Here is a 22,308-nt window from a genome sequence, read left to right on the forward strand (position 1 = left end):
ATATGCTGATTTACTACCTAGAGGGCAAATGAAATTGATATGGGTGTTATACACCCACTAAGGTGTTGTGATTGATAAAGTTGTTTTTAACAGTCATTTGAATTTATAAAAATATTTCTAACTATCTTATTAGATAAAATACACACTTTCATGCCTTTATGAAATTCACTGTATTAAATACACAATTGTTTTATAGAACACCCCTAAATAGTATACAGTGCAGTCAATCACAGATCATTTTTACACATCACTGCAATGATTGTTGCAAATAAACTCTTCATTTCCTATTGTTGATTACTCATAAATTCCAATCACCGGCCGTAACACCACAATACAAAATAACGTCACCTTAATAGCTTTGTTACACACCGGGTAATGTGTGAATTAATTAAACACACTTGCATGATATACTACTACACACTATTATATCATGTATCACAAAATAATTGATTATTTGCCGCTCATTTGCATACTATCACATGATACACATTAAAGTAAGTCACCGCGTCTAAAATGTTGGGAATCTAAATATTAGAAAACTAAGTTTCAGGTTTTAATTTACACAGATCATGAAAATATAAGTAATTTTCTAATAATAAGTAAACATTAAGTAAATTTGGAAACAATGCCAGACATGGATCACGATGAAATTTGATTAGTTTATGTTGCCAATTGGGCATTTCATTGACAAGGTGAAATCCCAGTGAGTTTAAAATTATGTGCTCTCATTTACCATCTTGCCAAGGGCTAGAATTTTGTATGATGTTTGAATAAGCTCTGCAATGCGTGAATGAGATCATGATATTCAGCTGGTCATCATCACAATTAAAGTTATACTCATTTATGATGTTTGCCTCAGGTGGGGTGCATTGCTAAAGGCATCTACTGTAAATCCTGCAATACATTTATCTAATATTTGTATACATGTAGCTATCCCCCTTTTATATTTCAACTAAGGTTTTATCAAATGGAAAAATGAATCCCTATAAAATCTTTTAACATTGTTGAGATCAAAGAAACAGGCATGGTAGTTAAAGCCCGGATAATGGGCATGATACAAAAACTGCTCTAGCGAAGCAATGTAGTGAATGCATTTCTAAACTACTCATATCTATGCAATCAGTCGTGAATGCTTCTCAAAACGATATCAGCTTTCACCGATCACTGGAGAAAATTGCAGCCTCAGATTGTCAGATTGTTTGCTCCTTTATGATGGATTCAAGCTAATCTGCACGCCAATTTTTTTAAAAGCCCAAAACTATGTTTGTATTACGCTACTGAAATATTTCCCCAGTGACTTTTTGACCTGGAGCACTTTGGTAATTGCCTTTCTGTCCAAGCATGAGCTCAGCAATATGCGTAGATTTGATCGGTTGTGATGAGAGTAAATTAGGCTAGCATTGGTAATGGCTTAATATACGCTTCGCTTGCTTGATGAATATGAACTGTCATCTAATAGAGTGAGGGCTTTGTGTTCGGATGTTTTCAATGGACTGATCAATTTATATTTGGTTGGGATGTACTTTAAGGGATCAACCAGATGATATTTGGGAGGGGGTCCTGCCTGTTATTTAAGTCATCTAATCGAGTGAGGGCTTTGTGTTCGGATGTTTTCAATGGACTGATCAATTTATATTGGGTTGGGATGTATTTTAAGGGATCAACCAGATGATATTTGGGAGGGGGTCCTGCCTGTTATTTAAGTCATCTAATAGAGTGAGGGCTTTGTGTTCGGATGTTTTCAATGGATTGATCAATTTATATTGGGTTGGGATGTACTTTAAGGGATCAACCAGATGATATTTGGGAGGGGGTCCTGCCTGTTATTTAAGTCATCTAATAGAGTGAGGGCTTTGTGTTCGGATGTTTTCAATGGATTGATCAATTTATATTGGGTTGGGATGTACTTTAAGGGACCAACCAGATGATATTTGGGAGGGGGTCCTGCCTGTTATTTAAGTCATCTAATAGAGTGGGAGCTTAATTTGTGTTCGGATGTTTTCAATGGACTGATCAATGTATATTGGGTTGGGATGTACTGTAAGGGATCAACCAGATGATATTTGGGAGGGGGTCCTGCCTGTTATTTAAGTCATCTAATAGAGTGGGAGCTTAATTTGTGTTCGGATGTTTTCAATGGACTGATCAATTTATATTGGGTTGGGATATATTTTAAGGGATCAACCAGATGATACTTGGGAGGGGGTCCTGCCAGTTTCGAGTAGAGTTGGAGCTTTGTGTTTTTATTTACTGATTAATTTGGGGTAGGGAATAATTAAAGGGATCAACCAGATGATACTTGGGAGGGGGTCCTGCCAGTTTCGAGTAGAGTTGGAGCTTTGTGTTTTTATTTACTGATTAATTTGGGGTAGGGAATAATTAAAGGGATCAACCAGATGATACTTGGGAGGGGGTCCTGCCAGTTTCGAGTAGAGTTGGAGCTTTGTGTTTTTATTTACTGATTAATTTGGGGTAGGGAATAATTAGAGGGATCAACCAGATGATACTAGAGGGGTTCTGTCTGTCAGTGAACTTGACAGTTTATTACCATGCCATCTTCCTAATGTAAATGTACAATATGCGTACATACAGACCATGAAAGCTTCCAAAATGATGATCTTGTCAGTCACCTGGAAATCAAACAAGATTGATGGTTTATGTAGCATTGGAATATCAACTTGTGTTTTGGAAATGTTAAAAATGTGCATGTGATTAGACATCAAATCAACGTGTCAAATCAAATGTGTCAATTAGATCAATTAGTAATTAGATCCGTCATTGAAAACCAATTAAAAAATCACTATATCTCTGTTAGTTTGTAATTAAGCTGTTCATAGTAAAATTTAGTGACAATTACCTGATTAAAATGTGCAACAGTCATACATGCGTGATACATTGGCGTGCACGATTGGGAATATTAGCCATCCAGACTTACGAATATTATTACGCTAAGTACTCTATTGTGTTGGAGTTTAGGAGATTTTATCTGCCAGACTCGCATCCAATTTATTCAATCATGAAGATAAAATGCATTAAGCAAAAAATTAAAAAAAAAAACGTACAATCAGCGATGCCCTGCGAGACTGTGCTTATATTGAAACAAAATCATGAACAATATTGTCCGTAAAGTGATGTTTTTGTCATCTCGTGTGGAAGTATTGGGATGGAATTTGAGATCATTGAATTGATCATTACAACCTGTCAAAGAAAATTATCCTTACTTTCTTCTTATCATTATTTCTTGACTGATTAGATGGAAATTGAATTGCAGCAATATTAGCGGTTCAGTGACCTGTCTTGACCAGGATATCTTTTATGTGTGTGTGCTTGTCATTGGCATAACTGCATTGTTCGTTTCAATTAACCCAGGACATTTTTGTCAAGTTTTTGTTTGTTTGCATAGAGATTAGAAATTGGAAAATTATTCCTTAGGCAATCAATCTTATATTGGAAAGGAAAATGGGAATGTGCATATAATAAATTAAATATAAAAGTAACCTGTGGTACTATAGTGAAATAAGTATACTGTTTTTACTCAGTTCTGCCTAGAGTTAAAGTGTAGATGTTTCTATTTATAGATTGTCATTCTGAATAGCTTGTATGCTTGGAAAACAGCGCCCTCTATGTTCATTCACTAATATTTTATTCAGTCGAGCAACTAGATGACTTTCCGGGAAGTTGCAGATACAGCATTTTGCATGCACGCACATACCGTTTTGATGTGTAACATAAACTTGCATGCATGATATTGTGCTTCTGGATGTACCAATCGACATCACAAAAATATAAATGTTTGCAACCCAGTTTTGCTACTTCCAGGAAAGTGGTCTATATAAAATACACAAAATCTATTGAAGTTTTCATGTTGCACTCTATATTAGATTCTCTGTTCAGATGTAGTGGATGAATAAGTTTAAAAACTTGGACTATAAATGGATTGATCTCTGTGTGTCTGTATGTCCGTCCACATTTGAACGTGACACATACATCATCATAGTTCTTATAAATGTCTTATGGATATGCTGGAGTGCATGTATTGAAACATGTTATTCAAAATGAAGCAACATTTTACTGGGCGTCAAAATATTAATCGCGGAAGATTCCACGAGCATATAAAAAAAACAATGTAGCAACTCCACAATTTATTTATTGATATGCAAATTAGTGTATATGTTTGTTTTAATTCAGAATACAGCAGACACTTGTCAGATTTCTTCACTTTTCATATGGGATGTGGTGATATGAACAATACCTTGTCAATGATTTTTGTTAAAAGCGAATAAGCGATTTATTCACTTTGCAGTCACATGACCACATGAAGGTTGTATCTAACCTACAATCGATTTTCATTTGTGTTACCAAAAATTCTTTTATGAAAATATTTTTTAATAATTAGTGTTTGAATTTAATTCTTGAAAATCTCGTGTGCACATGTGTTCGTTTTGTGCATCTGATTCAACATGGCTGAATGGCGACCATTTTAGTTCTGTCATTCCTGGACTGGATCGACATTAAAATTTAGGATAAACTTTGAAATCTTGATGCTTGTCGCTTTATTTTGCACACTGAACTCAAAATGGCCGACTGGTGGTCATTTTGTTTTAACAAATGCTGTACCAGAACCATATCTTTGACATGCTTTGACCGTTCATGGTCAAACTTTTTACATACATGTACTGGTATACACATTACACATCATATGACAACCATGTACACGATCCAATTCAAGGTGGATGAATGACGTACATTTTACTAAACATGAGCTTCTAGTAAAATATTACTCAAAACCATGTGTTTATTTTTAATTTGAAGGCAATATGAAAATTATCTGGTTAATTATTAATCTATTACAATCCTCTAAGATAGTATTGGTCAATAATATCTAGAGAGGTTGGTAGGTGTAAATGAAAACTAAAATAATATATATTTCTGGAAACCAAGAGAATCTCTGAATTAATATTCTAATTTTACTCAAATGCTTCTGTGAGTTGAGCTGTAAATCAGTTTTTCTCAAAAACAATTTTGCCTGAGTTTGAGATTTATTGTGATGATACCCAATGGGGTCTAGATATTAATACAAATTTTATCTGTTTATAAATATGTTAACTAGTAACATGGTCTGGGTAAACTTACTGTCTGTTAATATTTAACCAGACTTTCCAGAGTATGATTTCTTGCATCTCTGATTGTACCAGTGAATTTGATCTGCTTTGACTTTCTTTTCCTGGTGAATTGACTTGTATATATCTTAAATTAGAAATTTCTATTTTTAATAAATACATATTTATGAATTATGATCAGTCTGCTAAGGAGTTCTGATGAATTTTTGTCTGATATTCGATCATTTAATATTTGAATATATTTCGCTCCAATTTTTAGTACTATTTTCAAATGTTTAACTGCATATTCAATATGACATTACTTTAATAATCAAATTTACCAACTTTGCAATTGAACTTTTCCTAATAGTATACGTTGAGGCTATATGATAGTCTGGTAACACATACAGGGCTTTTACTCGACTATTGATTAATAAAGGTATGAAATTGTATGGACATTTATAAAATATTTATCCCAGAACATCTTCACACTTCATTCAAATGCAAACAAGACACCTCCATCAACTATTGAAGTCATCTGGTAATTCCCACTACCCATGAGTTTTTGCAGAGATCCTTCAATTATTGGCCGAATTATAGCCAGGAATCCCAAACATGTGATGATTTGTCCAGTGGTTTTCAACCATCATTTATAAATATTTATATTAAACAAATTCACACCTTTGTGAAATGCACTGTACTATTAGTGCAGGTTTATTAATTTGCATTTTTTCAAATTTCTAAACATAATTATCTGATCCAGAAGAAGAATTCTGATCAAGAAGAACAAATTACTTTGTGTCCAATCACAGAACATTTTATAAAGAAGGATAAATCAGTGATTGCATTCTGCAGATTGTACAAGCAATTTGATTAATTTTGCAACAAATGTTTTGTAACTTTTCAAAGTTGGTCAGATGTTTGTAGTGTTTTTTGTAATCATACAAGAAATCTTTCATAAAAATTGTATTAAATATACAGTAAACAAAATTGAAAAAGCCTGTTTTTAATTGGATTAAAATGTTGTGATAGCAATACAGACTTACAATTATCACTTTTTCAGTTAACAAACAGCCCAACTGTGGTTAAGACAATAACCAGCAGGATACAAGCGTCTGTCAATCAATTAACACTCTGTGTTTACTTGAGTGTCCAATCAATTAACACTCTGTGTTTACTTGAGTGTCCAATTAATTTGTTTTTCATTCTTTATTCACTGCCACTTCACAGTGGGAAATTGTCATTTCTAACAAATGAGGACCACTATAGAGATATGTCTGGTAAACATGGTCAATCAGTTACCAAGGTTACCTCCAGAATGTATGTATGAGAAATACCAGGTAATCAGAATTAAATGATTCTCAAGATTATCAAAATTAAAGTTATATCTTCTGAACTTTTGCTGATGTAATACTTGCTGTGTAGTAGGGAGGTAAACTAAATGATGGTGGTCAGCCCAGCACACATGTCTGAGATAGGTCCTATAAAGTGCCTGTGAAATGGCTGCTATTTTCACGCCTAAAATTATCCATTGATACATAAATATTATTAATTTTTATGTTTCTAAGCATAAATAATTTTTTTAAGTGAAAAAATGTGTTTTAAACTCAGTCTACGGAAACTTTATTTTTGTGTATTTTAAAACGAGGCTCCTCATTAGCTTCAAATGATTGCATACAGAAATTCCCCTTGTGACGTCAGAAGGGGAAGTCGCTGGGCAGCTTGCATTGCCGATACGTGTAAATAAGGCAAATTTGTTGTGCTGTTTTCTCGTCTTTGACTAAATTGACACTTATGTACTTGTTTGTCGAGGAAGAATTGACCATAATGAACACATAGTATCAAATTTGTTGCATGGGGTTGAGTCAGATGCGAAATATGTCCGGTCTGGTGTAGCTAGTCACCAAGGTCGTCACCGTCACCGGAGCACGTTTGTACACTGTTGCTGGACTCCGGCATTGGACAAAATCAAATTTGATGGCTGAATCGTCTTGTTATTTAGCAGGTTACTAGACACTATTGATTTATAAAATAGAGAAATAATTTTAAAAAACGACAAAACACAGTTACTAAATAAATGACTGCCGCGTTGTAATGGGTGAACGCGTCGGGTCATGGGGGGGGGGGGACAAGTGCGTGAATGGCGGCGTTTAATTGGATAACAAAAATAATTGAGAGCGACTCACATACAGACAAATTCAGAGTGGATTTAGCGTGATTTTCATGATTATGACATCATATTAAAAAAATACATTGACAGCTCAAGCCCGGATTCTTATTCCGTAAATTATTACGCCGATCAAGCTGCAAGTAAAGGCAACAAAGGTGTGAATTCTACATTCAACACCAATAACCGAACAATTCAGACACTTTTAGCCTGCCCTAAGGGCTGCATGATTTCCTGTTTGTCTGACGCTTCGTTTTTGTGTCATTATCAAAATTACTGCTACCTTTTTACATAACACGGGTGGTCTTTATAAAGCGATAATCAGGATCGCAAAAAAAATCAAATCATTTGAAACACATACTCGACGTCTCTCTCCCTTCTGAAATCTGTCTCAGTGATCATGAGCTGGTCTGGAATCTATTTATTCGAAAACGTTTTGTATTGTCGGCGTTTCTCGTTAAAACCTAGTTGTTTTGTCATTTCATTCTGAAATCTGTCTCAGTGATCATGAGCTGGTCTGGAATCTATTTATTCGAAAACGTTTTGTATTGTCGGCGTTTCTCGTTAAAACCTAGTTGTTTTGTCATGGACAAGGACAGTTTTTCAAAAAAAAAAGAATCTGAGGTGAAGTGGACACTGCATATGACGCTGTTAGGAGGAAGTCCACCCCAACCTTTTCTCGTTATTTTCACGGCTTTCGTCCACCGATTTCGCACCTTCGGATCGATTGGAAACGTCTAAATACTTACACTATACGCATTACTACAACCACCCACAACACAACGTTTAACCATCATAAAAGTTTGTTGTGAAAACAACTTCTAAAAATTCGCTCTCTCAAAAATAAAATGAAATAGACAAAAAAAAAACGCCGATTAAAAAATGTATATCGTTTAAAAGTACAGTTGTACATTGAATGACACAGTGATATAAAAGTATGGCCCAGGGGTATGGATTCCTCTCAAATTTTTGCATTTGGTGGCGCACTTTCGGCGCGAGTCGGAAATCCGGAAACAGTCGACCGTTTCAGGATAGGTGGGCATGGCTACAGCACGAGAAATATCTCAAATTTACTTGGATACGAGTAATCATTTTCAGCAAAAAAATCAATAATTGCCCATTTCAGTGGGGCACAGATCTAAAATGGGAAGCGTGTGGGTGGGCATTGCACAGGCACTTTAAACAAAATTAATAATTAAACAAAGATGACGACTTTGATTGTTTCAAAGATGAATGTGTACAAAATTCCTGAAAATGATTAAAATACACATCAAAATATGCTAAGGAATCAAAGTCCATATTTAGTACTGGCTTTAGTGCACACATATATGCATGACAGGGTTGTGAGAAAATCCCCATTACCATGTGTGCCACTGTTTTTTAAACAGGTGGCTGCTAGTTTTACTCAATAGTTTTTACATACTATATCCATGTTGAAAATACTTTATCAGGTCTGTAGGATTCTATCATGATTAAAAGTTGCATGACTATACACAGCAGCGAATTTCTTAATACAAATTGATTGCCTCATGTAAATTTCATTATTATAGTTTCCAGAGACATTGACTTTGTCCAGTGTCAATCATTTGTGACCTCCCTGGGATATAATCAGAGTGAGAGTAAGATCACTTTCCTAATAAGTTTCGATTGATTTAAGAGAATGCACTGCCATTTGTCTGAGTCTTTAGAGACAAAAAGAGCCTATCACTTGAACACCTTAATAAAAATCGAAGATTATCCCCACTCTGACAGTCTAATTTAGTCTAAAGTAAGCCAGCTGGATGAGGAAGCAGACGAAGGTGGCTCCAGGTGATTTATCCATGTATCCATCCGGATTATCACAAATTACCCTATTAAGATTAATAACAATGTCCAGGGGAAACGCAAGTAATTGAAAAGTTGGTTTTTTATTTAAACTGATATGTTTATAGGGAGTTGAAGGCCATTTGAGTTAGAAGCTGGTGTCTTTCGCAAAAGAGACATTTATCGTGATATAAACACTTTGTAACATCATGACATTCCCCAATATGTACTTGAATGTTTTGTGTTTAACAAGCGCTTTCACTTCCTGATAAGGGGTGACCAATTTGAAAACTGGGGGGGGGGGGGGCTTGTAGAATTTAAATGGAAAAACAACTAAAGGTGCCATCACACAGCACATTGTATTCAAATTTCATATTAATGTTTTATATTTTCTATAACATGTGTAGACTTATGTGACTGTCCAATCACGATGCATTAAACTATTTGTCATGAATAGACATTAACCTAGTTAAGCAAGTCACTGAGTCAGTATGGACAACTGAGTTAATTGACTCTGACACTGTAGAAGAAGACTCAGATTAGTTACGTTTTATCACATGTCAAAACGTTCAGTCAGTTAGTCGAGAAATGCCTGGCATAATATGTTAACAAGAATGTGTCAAACATATTGTTGAGTTAGTATGGCCAAATTGAGTTGATAGTCTCTGACAATTAAGTACAATAGAATTACTGTATTTTATTAGCACTGTTGAAAAGATATCTTATGGACACTAAGCTGCTGATTGTGGACAGGATGATCACATTAATAGAAAATCATTATAAAATGCAAGCATGAATTGAGACACCTCGTCCATGGCATATTTACTGTTGCCATTAAAATACGCTCTTTGCATAATCCATCAATTCTGTCTCCTTATCCACTGAGTGGAAATCATTGTATATGTCATTAATGGGTATCTTGACCCATTTTATATTTTACGTGCATGAGATACATGTCATTGTATTCAAACACTCAAAAGCAAAATCATAGTCTTACTAATTAAAGCATGTAATCATTATTTTGTTTTAAAATTTGTGTCAAATTCAGGCAAAAATTATATTTGTTTTGTTTCCATTGTATTTGTATTTTCCTTAGGCATGGCTGGTTGTTATGGAAACACCTCTTAATTATGCACATTAAATTCAGCACAAATCAACTTTATATAATTTTTCTGCAGTCATGGATCTTTCGACTCCTCTGCAGTAATTAGGGACTGAGTTGATTGTTGTAAAAATTGCCAGATTATGGAATTATGTAATTTAATCCTTTACATAATTTAATTAATACTTTTTAGTACTAATTAATTTATAACAATAATAAATTTATTGCATCCTTAAAAAATAGTTTCCAATGGTTGACAGAAATAAAATAGTAATAAAATACTAAAGTAAAAGTAAAATGTCAGTTATTGTTATTTCTGATTTCAAATATTTTGTATAAGCATTCACCAACTTGTCTTATTATTCTGACTTCTCTTGAACTTATAATATATTTAAATATCACTTATTTCTTATTTCTTCTTTCTTCTTTGGTATCTAGACATTCCATAAGAAATGTTCTTCATTTTGATCTGGCAACATCGCTTACAGATTCTGTCTTCTAAAGGTGTTGTGTGTTGTGTATGTCTACCTTTCTCTATTTCTAATACATGACTGCTTAATAATTGTAAGCATGTTTGTTATGAAACGTATACAGCACACACAAATACATTACTTATATTCATGAATTTAAAACAATGACTGAAACACTTCAAATTTGATAATATATGCATCGGTTCAATTTATATTTGCAAAAATTAATTTGCTATTAAAGAGTATTTTTTCCAATCTGTAAAAGATGATTGGACACTTAATTTTAGGAATCTAAGAAATGCCACAAAATGTTATTAATCATAACCAAAAACAGTTTAGTATTGAGGAAGGATGTGACAGAAAAATGAATCATGTGAATCTGAAGATAAATTAGTTATTTGATGGAATCTGTGTCATCTGTTATCAGTTATGTTTCCGTGTGGTCACCTCTGATTTACACATCCACATTGTTTTTATCATTATCGTAAATATGCATGTAACATTTATGAGTTGATTGGTGAATTTAGTTAATGGGCATCGCCAATGTAACGATAAAATACGACCATGTTGTTCAACTTAAATGAACATCTATCACGGTTGCCGTTAACCTACATTCGTCGCATATATAGATTGTGATCTAATGGAAAGCCCAGTTGGTTTAATGTTCTGAACATCATACTTGGCTTCAATTCAACTATCTTTTTATTTGTGTTCACATATATCACTATAATGATAGCTAAATCGCAGACTTCCTTGTCAGACTGCCCTTAGGGATAAATAAACGGGAAGCAGGATCCAATTAAGTGTGGAATACCTATAATTGAAATTAACAACACAAACTATTGACAATGTTTTTATATATGCATTGTGATAATTTTTAGAATAAAGTTGAGTTAACTGATTTCTGTTTTTATTTTGATGTGATGTTTAAAACTAAATATGATCCAAGTTCTTCTCATGTATTGATATATATTTTTAGGCAGTCCCAAAGCATAACATATAAGCACCCTGTGTAAAAAGATCATCTGTACTAATATGTTGCTGATTGGCCTTTTTTTTTTAATAATTTCCATTTTGTTATAAAACAATTTTATTTGATTTTGATCAACTAAAATAAAAATTTGATTTTGTTGCAATAGTACCAAATGTATGTCAAATATAAGAGTTGGCAATCCATAACAAAATACTCCAACCTTCATATAATGACCACCTGTCTATAAAGATCGTTTTAATTCAGTCCTTTTTGTAGTTGCTGTATAGTGAATATGTAAATAACAGATATGTCTATGGACAAAATTAAATAAATAAATAAATAAGGAAGAAATAAATGAACGAATGAATGAACGAATGAATACAGTTATATTTCAATGATCTAGCATACAATAAATGCTATTTTGGGTTTATTTGGGTTTATTTGGGTTTATTTGAGTTTATTTGGGTTTATTTGGGTTTATTTGAGCTTGTATTAGAGATATACTGATGGACAAAATGTGATATGAATTTTATCCCCAAACTTGACCTTTAGCTGTTATGAATCTCACATTGGTGTTTGCTATTTTCTTGTTGTAGGCGATGTGGATGTGTGGAACTTAAAAGACACATCTACTCCTACATATCATTTCCACTGTGATGAAAATATCCAAAGTGTTGCTATGGCAGCAGATGGTACTGCTATAGCAACAGCAGTGGGGTATACTGTGAGAATAGAGGTTGCTGACAGCAATGGATCCTGGAAGTGCTCATGTAAACCACGAACAGCAAAGCCAGTAAGTGTCATTATACTTGTATCAAGAGTCAGGAATTCTCATGGAACAAAGTACATCGGTCTTAATTTGTATATGTGTCGTAGATAATTAGTAATAATTAAAATTCTGTAGTTGAAAAGCCCAATAATTCTTTGGTGTGTTAGCTCTTTCTATAATCCCTTGGTATGTTAGCTCTCTCCATAGTCTCTTGGTATGTTAGCTCTCTCTATAGTCTCTTGGTATGTTACATGTTGCTCTCTCCATAGTCTCTTGGTGTGTTAGCTCTCTCCATAGTCTCTTGGTGTGTTAGCTCTCTCCATAGTGTCTTGGTGTGTTAGCTCTCTCCATAGTGTCTTGGTATGTTAGCTCTCCACATAATCCCTTGGTGTATTAGCTCCCCCCATATAGTTCCTTGATATGTTAGCTCTCTCTATAGTCCCTCAGCGTGTTAGCTCTCTCCATAGTGTCTTGGTATGTTAGCTCTCCACATAATCCCTTGGTATGTTAGCTCTGCCATAGTCTCTTGGTGTGTTAGCTCTTCACATAATCCCTTGGTGTGTTAGCTCTGCCATAGTCTCTTTGTATGTTGCTCTCGCCATAGTCCCTTGGTGTGTTAGCTCTCTCCATAGTCCCTTGGTGTGTTAGCTCTCTCCATAGTCCCTTGGTGTGTTAGCTTTCTCCATAGTCCCTTGGTATGTCAGCTTTCTCCATAGTCCCTTGGTGTGTTAGCTCTCCCCATAGTCCATTGGTGTGTTAGCTCTTCACATAATCCCTTGGTATGTTAGCTCTGCCATAGTCTCTTGGTGTGTTAGCTCTCCACATAATCCCTTGGTATGTTAGCTCTCTCCATAATATCTTGGTATGTTAGCTCTCTCCATAATCTCTTGGTATGTTAGCTCTCTCCATAATCTCTTGGTATGTTCACTCTCTCCATAATATCTTGGTATGTTAGCTCTCCACATAATCCCTTGGTATGTTAGCTCTCCATAGTCCCTTGGTGTGTTAGCTCTCCACATAATCCCTTGGTATGTTAGCTCTCCATAGTCCCTTGGTGTGTTAGCTCTCCACATAATCCATTGGTGTGTTAGCTCTGCCATAGTCTCTTTGTATGTTGCTCTCTCCATAGTCCCTTGGTGTGTTAGCTCTCCACATAATCCCTTGGTGTGTTAGCTCTCCACATAATCCCTTGGTATGTTAGCTCTGCCATAGTCTCTTGGTATGTTAGCTCTCTCCATAGTCCCTTGGTGTGTTAGCTCTCTCTATATTCTCTTGGTGTGTTAGTTCTCTCCATAATATCTTGGTATGTTAGCTCTCTCCATAATATCTTGGTATGTTAGCTCTCTCCATAATCTCTTGGTATGTTAGCTCTCTCCATAATATCTTGGTATGTTAGCTCTCTCCATATTCTTTTGGTATGTTAGCTCTCTCCATAATATCTTGGTATGTTAGCTCTCTCCATAGTCTCTTGGTATGTTAGCTCTCTCCATAATCTCTTGGTATGTTAGCTCTCTCCATAATATCTTGGTATGTTAGCTCTCTCCATAATCCCTTGGTATGTTAGCTCTCTCCATAGTCTCTTTGTATGTTAGCTCTCTCCATAATATCTTGGTATGTTAGCTCTCTCCATAATCTCTTGGTATGTTAGCTCTCTCCATAATCCCTTGGTATGTTAGTTCTCTCCATAATATCTTGGTATGTTAGCTCTCTCCATAATATCTTGGTATGTTAGCTCTCTCCATAATCCCTTGGTATGTTAGCTCTCTCCATAGTCTCATTGTATGTTAGCTCTCTCCATAATATCTTGGTATGTTAGCTCTCTCCATAATCTCTTGGTATGTTAGCTCTCTCCATATTCTCTTGGTATGTTAGCTCTCTCCATAATATCTTGGTATGTTAGCTCTCTCCATAATCCCTTGGTATGTTAGCTCTCTCCATATTCTCTTGGTATGTTAGCTCTCTCCATAATATCTTGGTATGTTAGCTCTCTCCATAATATCTTGGTATGTTAGCTCTCTCCATAATATCTTGGTATGTTAGCTCTCTCCATAATCCCTTGGTATGTTAGCTCTCTCCATAATCCCTTGGTATGTTAGCTCTCTCCATATTCTCTTGGTATGTTAGCTCTCTCCATAATATCTTGGTATGTTAGCTCTCTCCATAATATCTTGGTATGTTAGCTCTCTCCATAATCCCTTGGTATGTTAGCTCTCTCCATATTCTCTTGGTATGTTAGCTCTCTCCATAATCCCTTGGTATGTTAGCTCTCTCCATAATATCTTGGTATGTTAGCTCTCTCCATAATATCTTGGTATGTTAGCTCTCTCCATAATCTCTTGGTATGTTAGCTATCTCCATAATCTCTTGGTATGTTAGCTCTCTCCATAATCCCTTGGTATGTTAGCTCTCTCCATATTCTCTTGGTATGTTAGCTCTCTCCATAATATCTTGGTATGTTAGCTCTCTCCATAATATCTTGGTATGTTAGCTCTCTCCATAATATCTTGGTATGTTAGCTCTCTCCATAATCCCTTGGTATGTTAGCTCTCTCCATAGTCTCTTTGTATGTTAGCTCTCTCCATAATATCTTGGTATGTTAGCTCTCTCCATAATCTCTTGGTATGTTAGCTCTCTCCATATTCTCTTGGTATGTTAGCTCTCTCCATAATATCTTGGTATGTTAGCTCTCTCCATAATCCCTTGGTATGTTAGCTCTCTCCATATTCTCTTGGTATGTTAGCTCTCTCCATAATATCTTGGTATGTTAGCTCTCTCCATAATCCCTTGGTATGTTAGCTCTCTCCATAGTCTCTTTGTATGTTAGCTCTCTCCATAATCTCTTGGTATGTTAGCTATCTCCATAATCTCTTGGTATGTTAGCTCTCTCCATAATATCTTGGTATGTTAGCTCTCTCCATAATCCCTTGGTATGTTAGCTCTCTCCATAGTCTCTTTGTATGTTAGCTCTCTCCATAATATCTTGGTATGTTAGCTCTCTCCATAATCTCTTGGTATGTTAGCTCTCTCCATATTCTCTTGGTATGTTAGCTCTCTCCATAATATCTTGGTATGTTAGCTCTCTCCATAATCCCTTGGTATGTTAGCTCTCTCCATATTCTCTTGGTATGTTAGCTCTCTCCATAATATCTTGGTATGTTAGCTCTCTCCATAATCCCTTGGTATGTTAGCTCTCTCCATATTCTCTTGGTATGTTAGCTCTCTCCATAATATCTTGGTATGTTAGCTCTCTCCATAATATCTTGGTATGTTAGCTCTCTCCATAATCTCTTGGTATGTTAGCTCTCTCCATATTCTCTTGGTATGTTAGCTCTCTCCATAATATCTTGGTATGTTAGCTCTCTCCATAATCCCTTGGTATGTTAGCTCTCTCCATATTCTCTTGGTATGTTAGCTCTCTCCATAATATCTTGGTATGTTAGCTCTCTCCATAATATCTTGGTATGTTAGCTCTCTCCATAGTCTCTTGGTATGTTAGCTCTCTCCATAATATCTTGGTATGTTAGCTCTCTCCATAATCCCTTGGTATGTTAGCTCTCTCCATAGTCTCTTTGTATGTTAGCTCTCTCCATAATATCTTGGTATGTTAGCTCTCTCCATAATCTCTTGGTATGTTAGCTCTCTCCATATTCTCTTGGTATGTTAGCTCTCTCCATAATATCTTGGTATGTTAGCTCTCTCCATAATCCCTTGGTATGTTAGCTCTCTCCATATTCTCTTGGTATGTTAGCTCTCTCCATAATATCTTGGTATGTTAGCTCTCTCCATAATCCCTTGGTATGTTAGCTCTCTCCATATTCTCTTGGTATGTTAGCTCTCTCCATAATATCTTGGTATGTTAGCTCTCTCCATAATATCTTGGTATGTTAGCTCTCTCCATAATCCCTTGGTATGTTAGCTCTCTCCATATTCTCTTGGTATGTTAGCTCTCTCCATAATATCTTGGTATGTTAGCTCTCTCCATAATATCTTGGTATGTTAGCTCTCTCCATAATATCTTGGTATGTTAGCTCTCTCCATAATCCCTTGGTATGTTAGCTCTCTCCATATTCTCTTGGTATGTTAGCTCTCTCCATAATATCTTGGTATGTTAGCTCTCTCCATAATATCTTGGTATGTTAGCTCTCTCCATAATATCTTGGTATGTTAGCTCTCTCCATAATATCTTGGTATGTTAGCTCTCTCCATAATATCTTGGTATGTTAGCTCTCTCCATAATATCTTGGTATGTTAGCTCTCTCCATAATATCTTGGTATGTTAGCTCTCTCCATAATCCCTTGGTATGTTAGCTCTCTCCATAGTCTCTTTGTATGTTAGCTCTCTCCATAATCTCTTGGTATGTTAGCTCTCTCCATATTCTCTTGGTATGTTAGCTCTCTCCATAATATCTTGGTATGTTAGCTCGCCATAACATGTTTACACTTTGTCCTTTAGGTTGGCTTCATGAAGTTTATTCCCCAAAACACCAGTAGTTCAGAGAAGCATATTATCATGGCAACTGATAGCAAGATGATGGGTGGAATCTACCAGTATCGAATCAGTCCATCATGGGATACTGCCATGGTAACATTGCATCAGTTGACATCACCAGCCACATGTTTAGATGTTGATGACAGTCTCATAGCTTGTGGGATTGGTTCCTCTGGATTTCAGGAAGGTTTCACTGTTAGTATAATTACGATAATAATATTATATTTTTGACAAATTATTTGTCAAATTTGTTTTCAAATGTAAACCTGTTTTATATCAATATGATTATTTCTTTTCATGCCTAATCTGAAGTTTGTGAATGCAATTATGTCTCACATTGCTGTGCTGTATTAATTAGGACATTTTAATGAGATGACTAAGGCAATGTTAGTTTCTGGTTCAACCTATTTTACTAGCTCCGCTGTCGACTTTGTCGAGTGGAGCTTATCATATGAGTGATTGTCCGTTGTCGTCCGTCGTCAATGTTTTACTTTTTCAACTTCTTGAAAACTACAAGCCTGAATGCTTTGATACTTGGTGTATATGTACCTGGGTAGACCTCTCTCAGATTTGTTCATTTCATGATGATATCTTCAATTCTCTAATTTTGGTGAATATTTTTGGTAAAAAGTGATATTTTCGACTTCTTGTTAAAAACCGCAAATCCAATTGCTTTGATATTACATATATAGGTACTACATGTGGACGTCTCTCAGATTTGTTCATTTTGTGATGATATCTTCAATTATCTAATTTTGATGCTTATTTTTGTCATGTTTGGTGAAAAGTGATATTTTTGAATTCTTGTTGAAAACAACAAGTTCCATTGCTTTGACACTATACATATTCTTCATTTTCTAATGATATCTTCTGTTCTTTTGTTGAAATGTGCATTGCTAACAGCGGAGCTATCTCAACCGACTGGCTGCTTGTTAGTATATTAACTTAATTTATATACTGCTCATAAAATCACAATAAAATAAAAGTGATTATTTTTGTAAACAAAATATTTGCATAATTGTAGAACATTTTCACACTTAATTTCAAGACAATTTTTTGTTCCAAGTAACCTCCTTGTATCAATAATTGATCATATTTGGTATCTTCCGACAATGAAGACTTGATAAAACTTTTGTTTTATTTTTCATTAAAAATAATTTTAAATAAATTTTTGTCACAATACATACATTTGAGCTTTTTTTTTAATTTTTTTAATTATTATATAAATATCTGATTTACATATGCAAATTTAATTTTTTGAATATGAAGCATTTTCATTTAAACAAACAAACAAACAAACAATTACATAATTTATAATAACTTGTATTGTCTTTCAGGTTAAGATGTTCAACACAGAGAATGGCGGCATTGTTCAGACCCTTCACGGACATAGTTGGGATGTTTCCTGTCTGAATTTAATTGATAGTCCACCTTATATGCTAGTCACAGGTTGTAAAGACAAAAAGTAAGTATGATGATGAATGTACAGAGGTATTAAGACGATTGTATCGTCCATTGCATAGTGAAGATTGATGCAATGCTGTGCTGCCTGATTGCATACTTTTACTCAGGCTCAAATGTTCACTTGCCGTGCAGAAAGGAAACAATAGTCATCAGCAAGTTGTGTCACACTTTCCAGATAGGTTCTAGAGATGATCAGTTTTGCATACTCTAATGTGGGTGCCCTCACGAGGGGCATTTACAACCTAGATGCATAATTTAAGAGTTCTAGCTAACTTCCATGCATTTTGTCACTGAGGAAATTTCATGATTTTCACTAACTCTTGAAATTTTTGATGTCTATTTTTATCCATAATGACATTGCATTACAGGGTCAGAGTATATGATTTTCGTGATGGTTGCTATCCTGTGATGTCCGTACGTGGTCACGGCGGTACTGTTACCGCAGTACAGATGGATGAGTGGAAGGTTGTAAGCGGTGGTAAGGAAGGAATGTTGTGTGTCTGGGACATCAGGATGAAAACCAAACTCTGGGAAACATACGCCAGGTATGTAGACTATTTATTTACTTGCATGTTTATTTATTTGTAAAAGTCAGAAGTATATCATACACCTTTCCAATAAGACAATCTTCCACTTTACAATCTATGCATATTCATTGTATACAAATCATTTAACAAATAAGGCTGCTATGATTTTGTTTTTTTAAACAGAAAGCTCTTTTGTTTAACATTGACTTTCAAGATACTCTGTTTACCCAATTCATGTAATGTTTGGTTTTCAATCTAACCAGTGTGATACTGGTGATAGTATTAACATAACTGTAAAGCATGCTCACCATTTTCCAGTGCCACTGTACAAATGCTTGTTCCTACATCGTTTTATATTTTCCTCATTTTTCCATATTTGGTTAATTGATGGTATGTCATGCGATTTCAGACACCCAATCAGACACTTACATTTTGATAAGACTACTATGATATCAACACACATCCCAGAAGTCGGTGTGAATGAAGACAATGATGACTTTGATATAGTTGTACATAAAAGGTAAGAAAATTTAATCATTACCTTGGATTCCATGTCAGGTGTAACTTGAATCTGATTACATAACTCAAATTCTGAAGACATGAGGATAAAATTACATGTAGTAAGGATATGTTTGCATAATATACTGTACATAAAATGCTTGTAATAAAACTATGTGCACACACTCCTCATTTGGAAATTTCATCTAGGACTAGGCATGTACATTAATAAAAACAAAAAGGCCACCAATCAGCCATTTTTGTTTGAATCTCAAAAAAAGTATGATCATGATACAATGTTTGAATGAAATAATCCTGTTCATCTCCAAGAAATGGTTTGGACAGAGATTTGAAAATGACCATCTATTTGACAAATCACAAAATAATACAGCAGAGTAAAAAATTATGTCTTAACCAAGTAGCTATAATACATTGTACATTTGGATTTAGGAGAATTCCCATTCTGCTCTTACGTAAGCGATACTAATATTACTAAACTTAAGTACATGTATATCATCTTGTAGGCAACGTGGTGAAATCCGGGTGTATAATTTCCTGTCAGACCAAACTACTGAAGGCCTTCCATCAGTCTGTCTGTCAACATATGATGAACCTGAGGGTTACAACTACAATATAAGATTAACTGTGCCATATGATGACGTCTAAATCAATCAGACAAGATATATTTATATACTTTATATAATATCATATACAAGTTGAGATAATTTGAGTGGCATTCGGTCTAATATTATTATTCATTTTTAATTTTGTTGTATAGCAAACAGGACTATCATAATTTTACCTGCATACTATATCTGATTAAATGAATTCTATTTCTACTATTTTTATTAGTAGTGTTTCTATGAATAAAACAAAAGATAACTGCAATATAAGTTGTTCTCCAGAGGGCTCCCATCAGTACAATTATCTGTAGTGCTCACATATACCAACTGCAACTCAGCTAATTAATTTTTGATTCCATTAGTATACAAATAATTTCTGTACCTCCTAAATTACCAATACCCCTCCTCCACAAACAAAGAAAGAAAATTCCATTTTTCAATTGCGGAATGTAAATTTCCTTTAACACCAATCAAGCGTTTTTGCTGTGTACATTTCACATAGGGTTGGGTTGAATTATTTTAAAGATTGTCTTTGTTTCCTGTCCATCACTTAACTCTCACTCATTGGGGTTGTAACAGTGTGTGTATAGGTATGACTGTCCTACCATTATCTCAACTACTAATCACATTTTAATGAAACTTGAAACACGAATGATCTTTGACAATGCAGACCAGATTAATTTTGTTTAAAATCTGTGAATACTGAATTAGTCACTTTTCAACACAAAATCATTCAAATATCTGGAAATACCTTCAAAACACAATGTTCAATCTAACCCTGTACTTACATCCAAACATATATTAATCAATATCTTATTAGGGATTGATTTTTTCACCCAGAATATGGTTTTCCAATAAATAAAAATAATACAAATTTTGGCATAATCATTGGATACCCCAGAACCAATATACAAATAATTATAATAGTTCAATTCTAGAGGGCACTATTGCCTTCTCAGAATTCTGACATGAATCATCTACAATATGTTGTTCAGTGAATAAACAAAAGATATAAAATGTTTACCTATTGAGGGTGCTGTTTAGATAGGCTGACATTATACAAGTGGACCTTGTTATTTTGCTTTACTTAAATAAATCCTTGTGAAAAAGTGGTAATTTTTTAATGCAAAATCATTAAAACTGAGTCCCACATTTTTTGACAAATTCCCATATGGGTGTTGTACAATGCAAAATTACTGTTCATACATATTCTCTATATTCTAGATTTTTGAATGATTACTTTCATACAGAAACCAAATATGAGGTTATACCGAGATTATCGCAAAGAACTGGTATGAAGGCAGTATGATGACCGTATTTGTAGCAAACATGTATTGCTTGAGTGCATACCTGAGTTCTCCCCAAACAGGGTAACAGGGATGCATTTCCTTCAATTTTTGAGGGCCATAACAAATAAAAATTTAAGGTAGAAGCCTACTCATAAATTAAAATACCCAGAATTTATTCATTTTGCAATAAACTGTACTCCAAGGCGATATAAGATTATTGATCTTAAAAAAGTTGGGGGTCAGCAGTCTTTTTTTTCAAGAAATTGGTGGTTGTATTTTAGTGGAAAGTCACCATTTTTACATTATTATAACACTTTTACCATATGTTCCTATGGCAGAGATATTACGCAATGTCTCCAAATCTAGCCTGGTGACATACTAGGCTGAAAAAATCATATATTGTTAATGATAGAGTACTTTTTTTTGTTCTGAATTATTTAAAAAATCTAAGTTTTAAAAAGTGTCAAAAAATGCATTTTTTTCTTTAACATTGTGTTCTATGGAATTGTTCTAAAAAATAGCAATTTAAAGAAATATCAAGACACATTTCTGTAACACACAAAATAATGCTATTTCATTGTACCATGAGACATTAGCTTCATGATTGTACATAATAAACTAATGAACATTGTCATGCGATTTATGACCAATTTTGTCGAAGTTATGACTAGGCTTCTACCTTAATTAATTTGTGTTTGAATTACAACTCAAAGTTATGTCGCAAAAACTGTAAAATTTAAACCACTTAAATAATTAGTTTTGAAAAATGGTGGGTTTTTAGAATACAAAAAAACAAGAAATTTTCAGCCAGTCAAATTTTTTAGAGTAAAAATTGTACAAATATAAAAGTTGGGTTATATACAGTTGCACCGCAAATTAAACGTCAAGCAAATTTACACATACTTTCCTACGTCAACATAGGGGGTCACGTCTCTAAACAAATTTACACACACTTTCCTACGTCAACATAGGGGGTCACGTCTCTAAACAAATTTACACACACTTTCCTACGTCAACATAGGGGGTCACGTCTCT

General features: G+C 34.6%; 1 protein-coding gene across 1 annotated transcript in view; it reads left to right on the forward strand.

The window, feature by feature from the left end:
- The window catches only part of LOC100371688 (F-box/WD repeat-containing protein 8-like), a 99,279-nt gene extending 79,025 nt beyond the window's left edge, over positions 1 to 20,254 (forward strand). Inside the window, exons 6-11 of the mRNA XM_006822999.3 lie at positions 12,211 to 12,407; positions 16,837 to 17,067; positions 18,210 to 18,337; positions 18,705 to 18,881; positions 19,273 to 19,383; positions 19,886 to 20,254. Coding sequence (XP_006823062.2) covers positions 12,211 to 12,407; positions 16,837 to 17,067; positions 18,210 to 18,337; positions 18,705 to 18,881; positions 19,273 to 19,383; positions 19,886 to 20,027 — 986 coding nt within the window. The 3' untranslated portion in view covers positions 20,028 to 20,254. The remainder of the gene's footprint in view (positions 1 to 12,210; positions 12,408 to 16,836; positions 17,068 to 18,209; positions 18,338 to 18,704; positions 18,882 to 19,272; positions 19,384 to 19,885) is intronic.
- The last annotated feature ends 2,054 nt before the right edge of the window (positions 20,255 to 22,308 follow it).

Source organism: Saccoglossus kowalevskii, chromosome 16 (genome assembly GCF_978046115.1).
Source record: "Saccoglossus kowalevskii chromosome 16, keSacKowa6.1, whole genome shotgun sequence".
In the NCBI taxonomy this organism is placed as follows: Eukaryota; Metazoa; Hemichordata; class Enteropneusta; family Harrimaniidae; genus Saccoglossus; species Saccoglossus kowalevskii.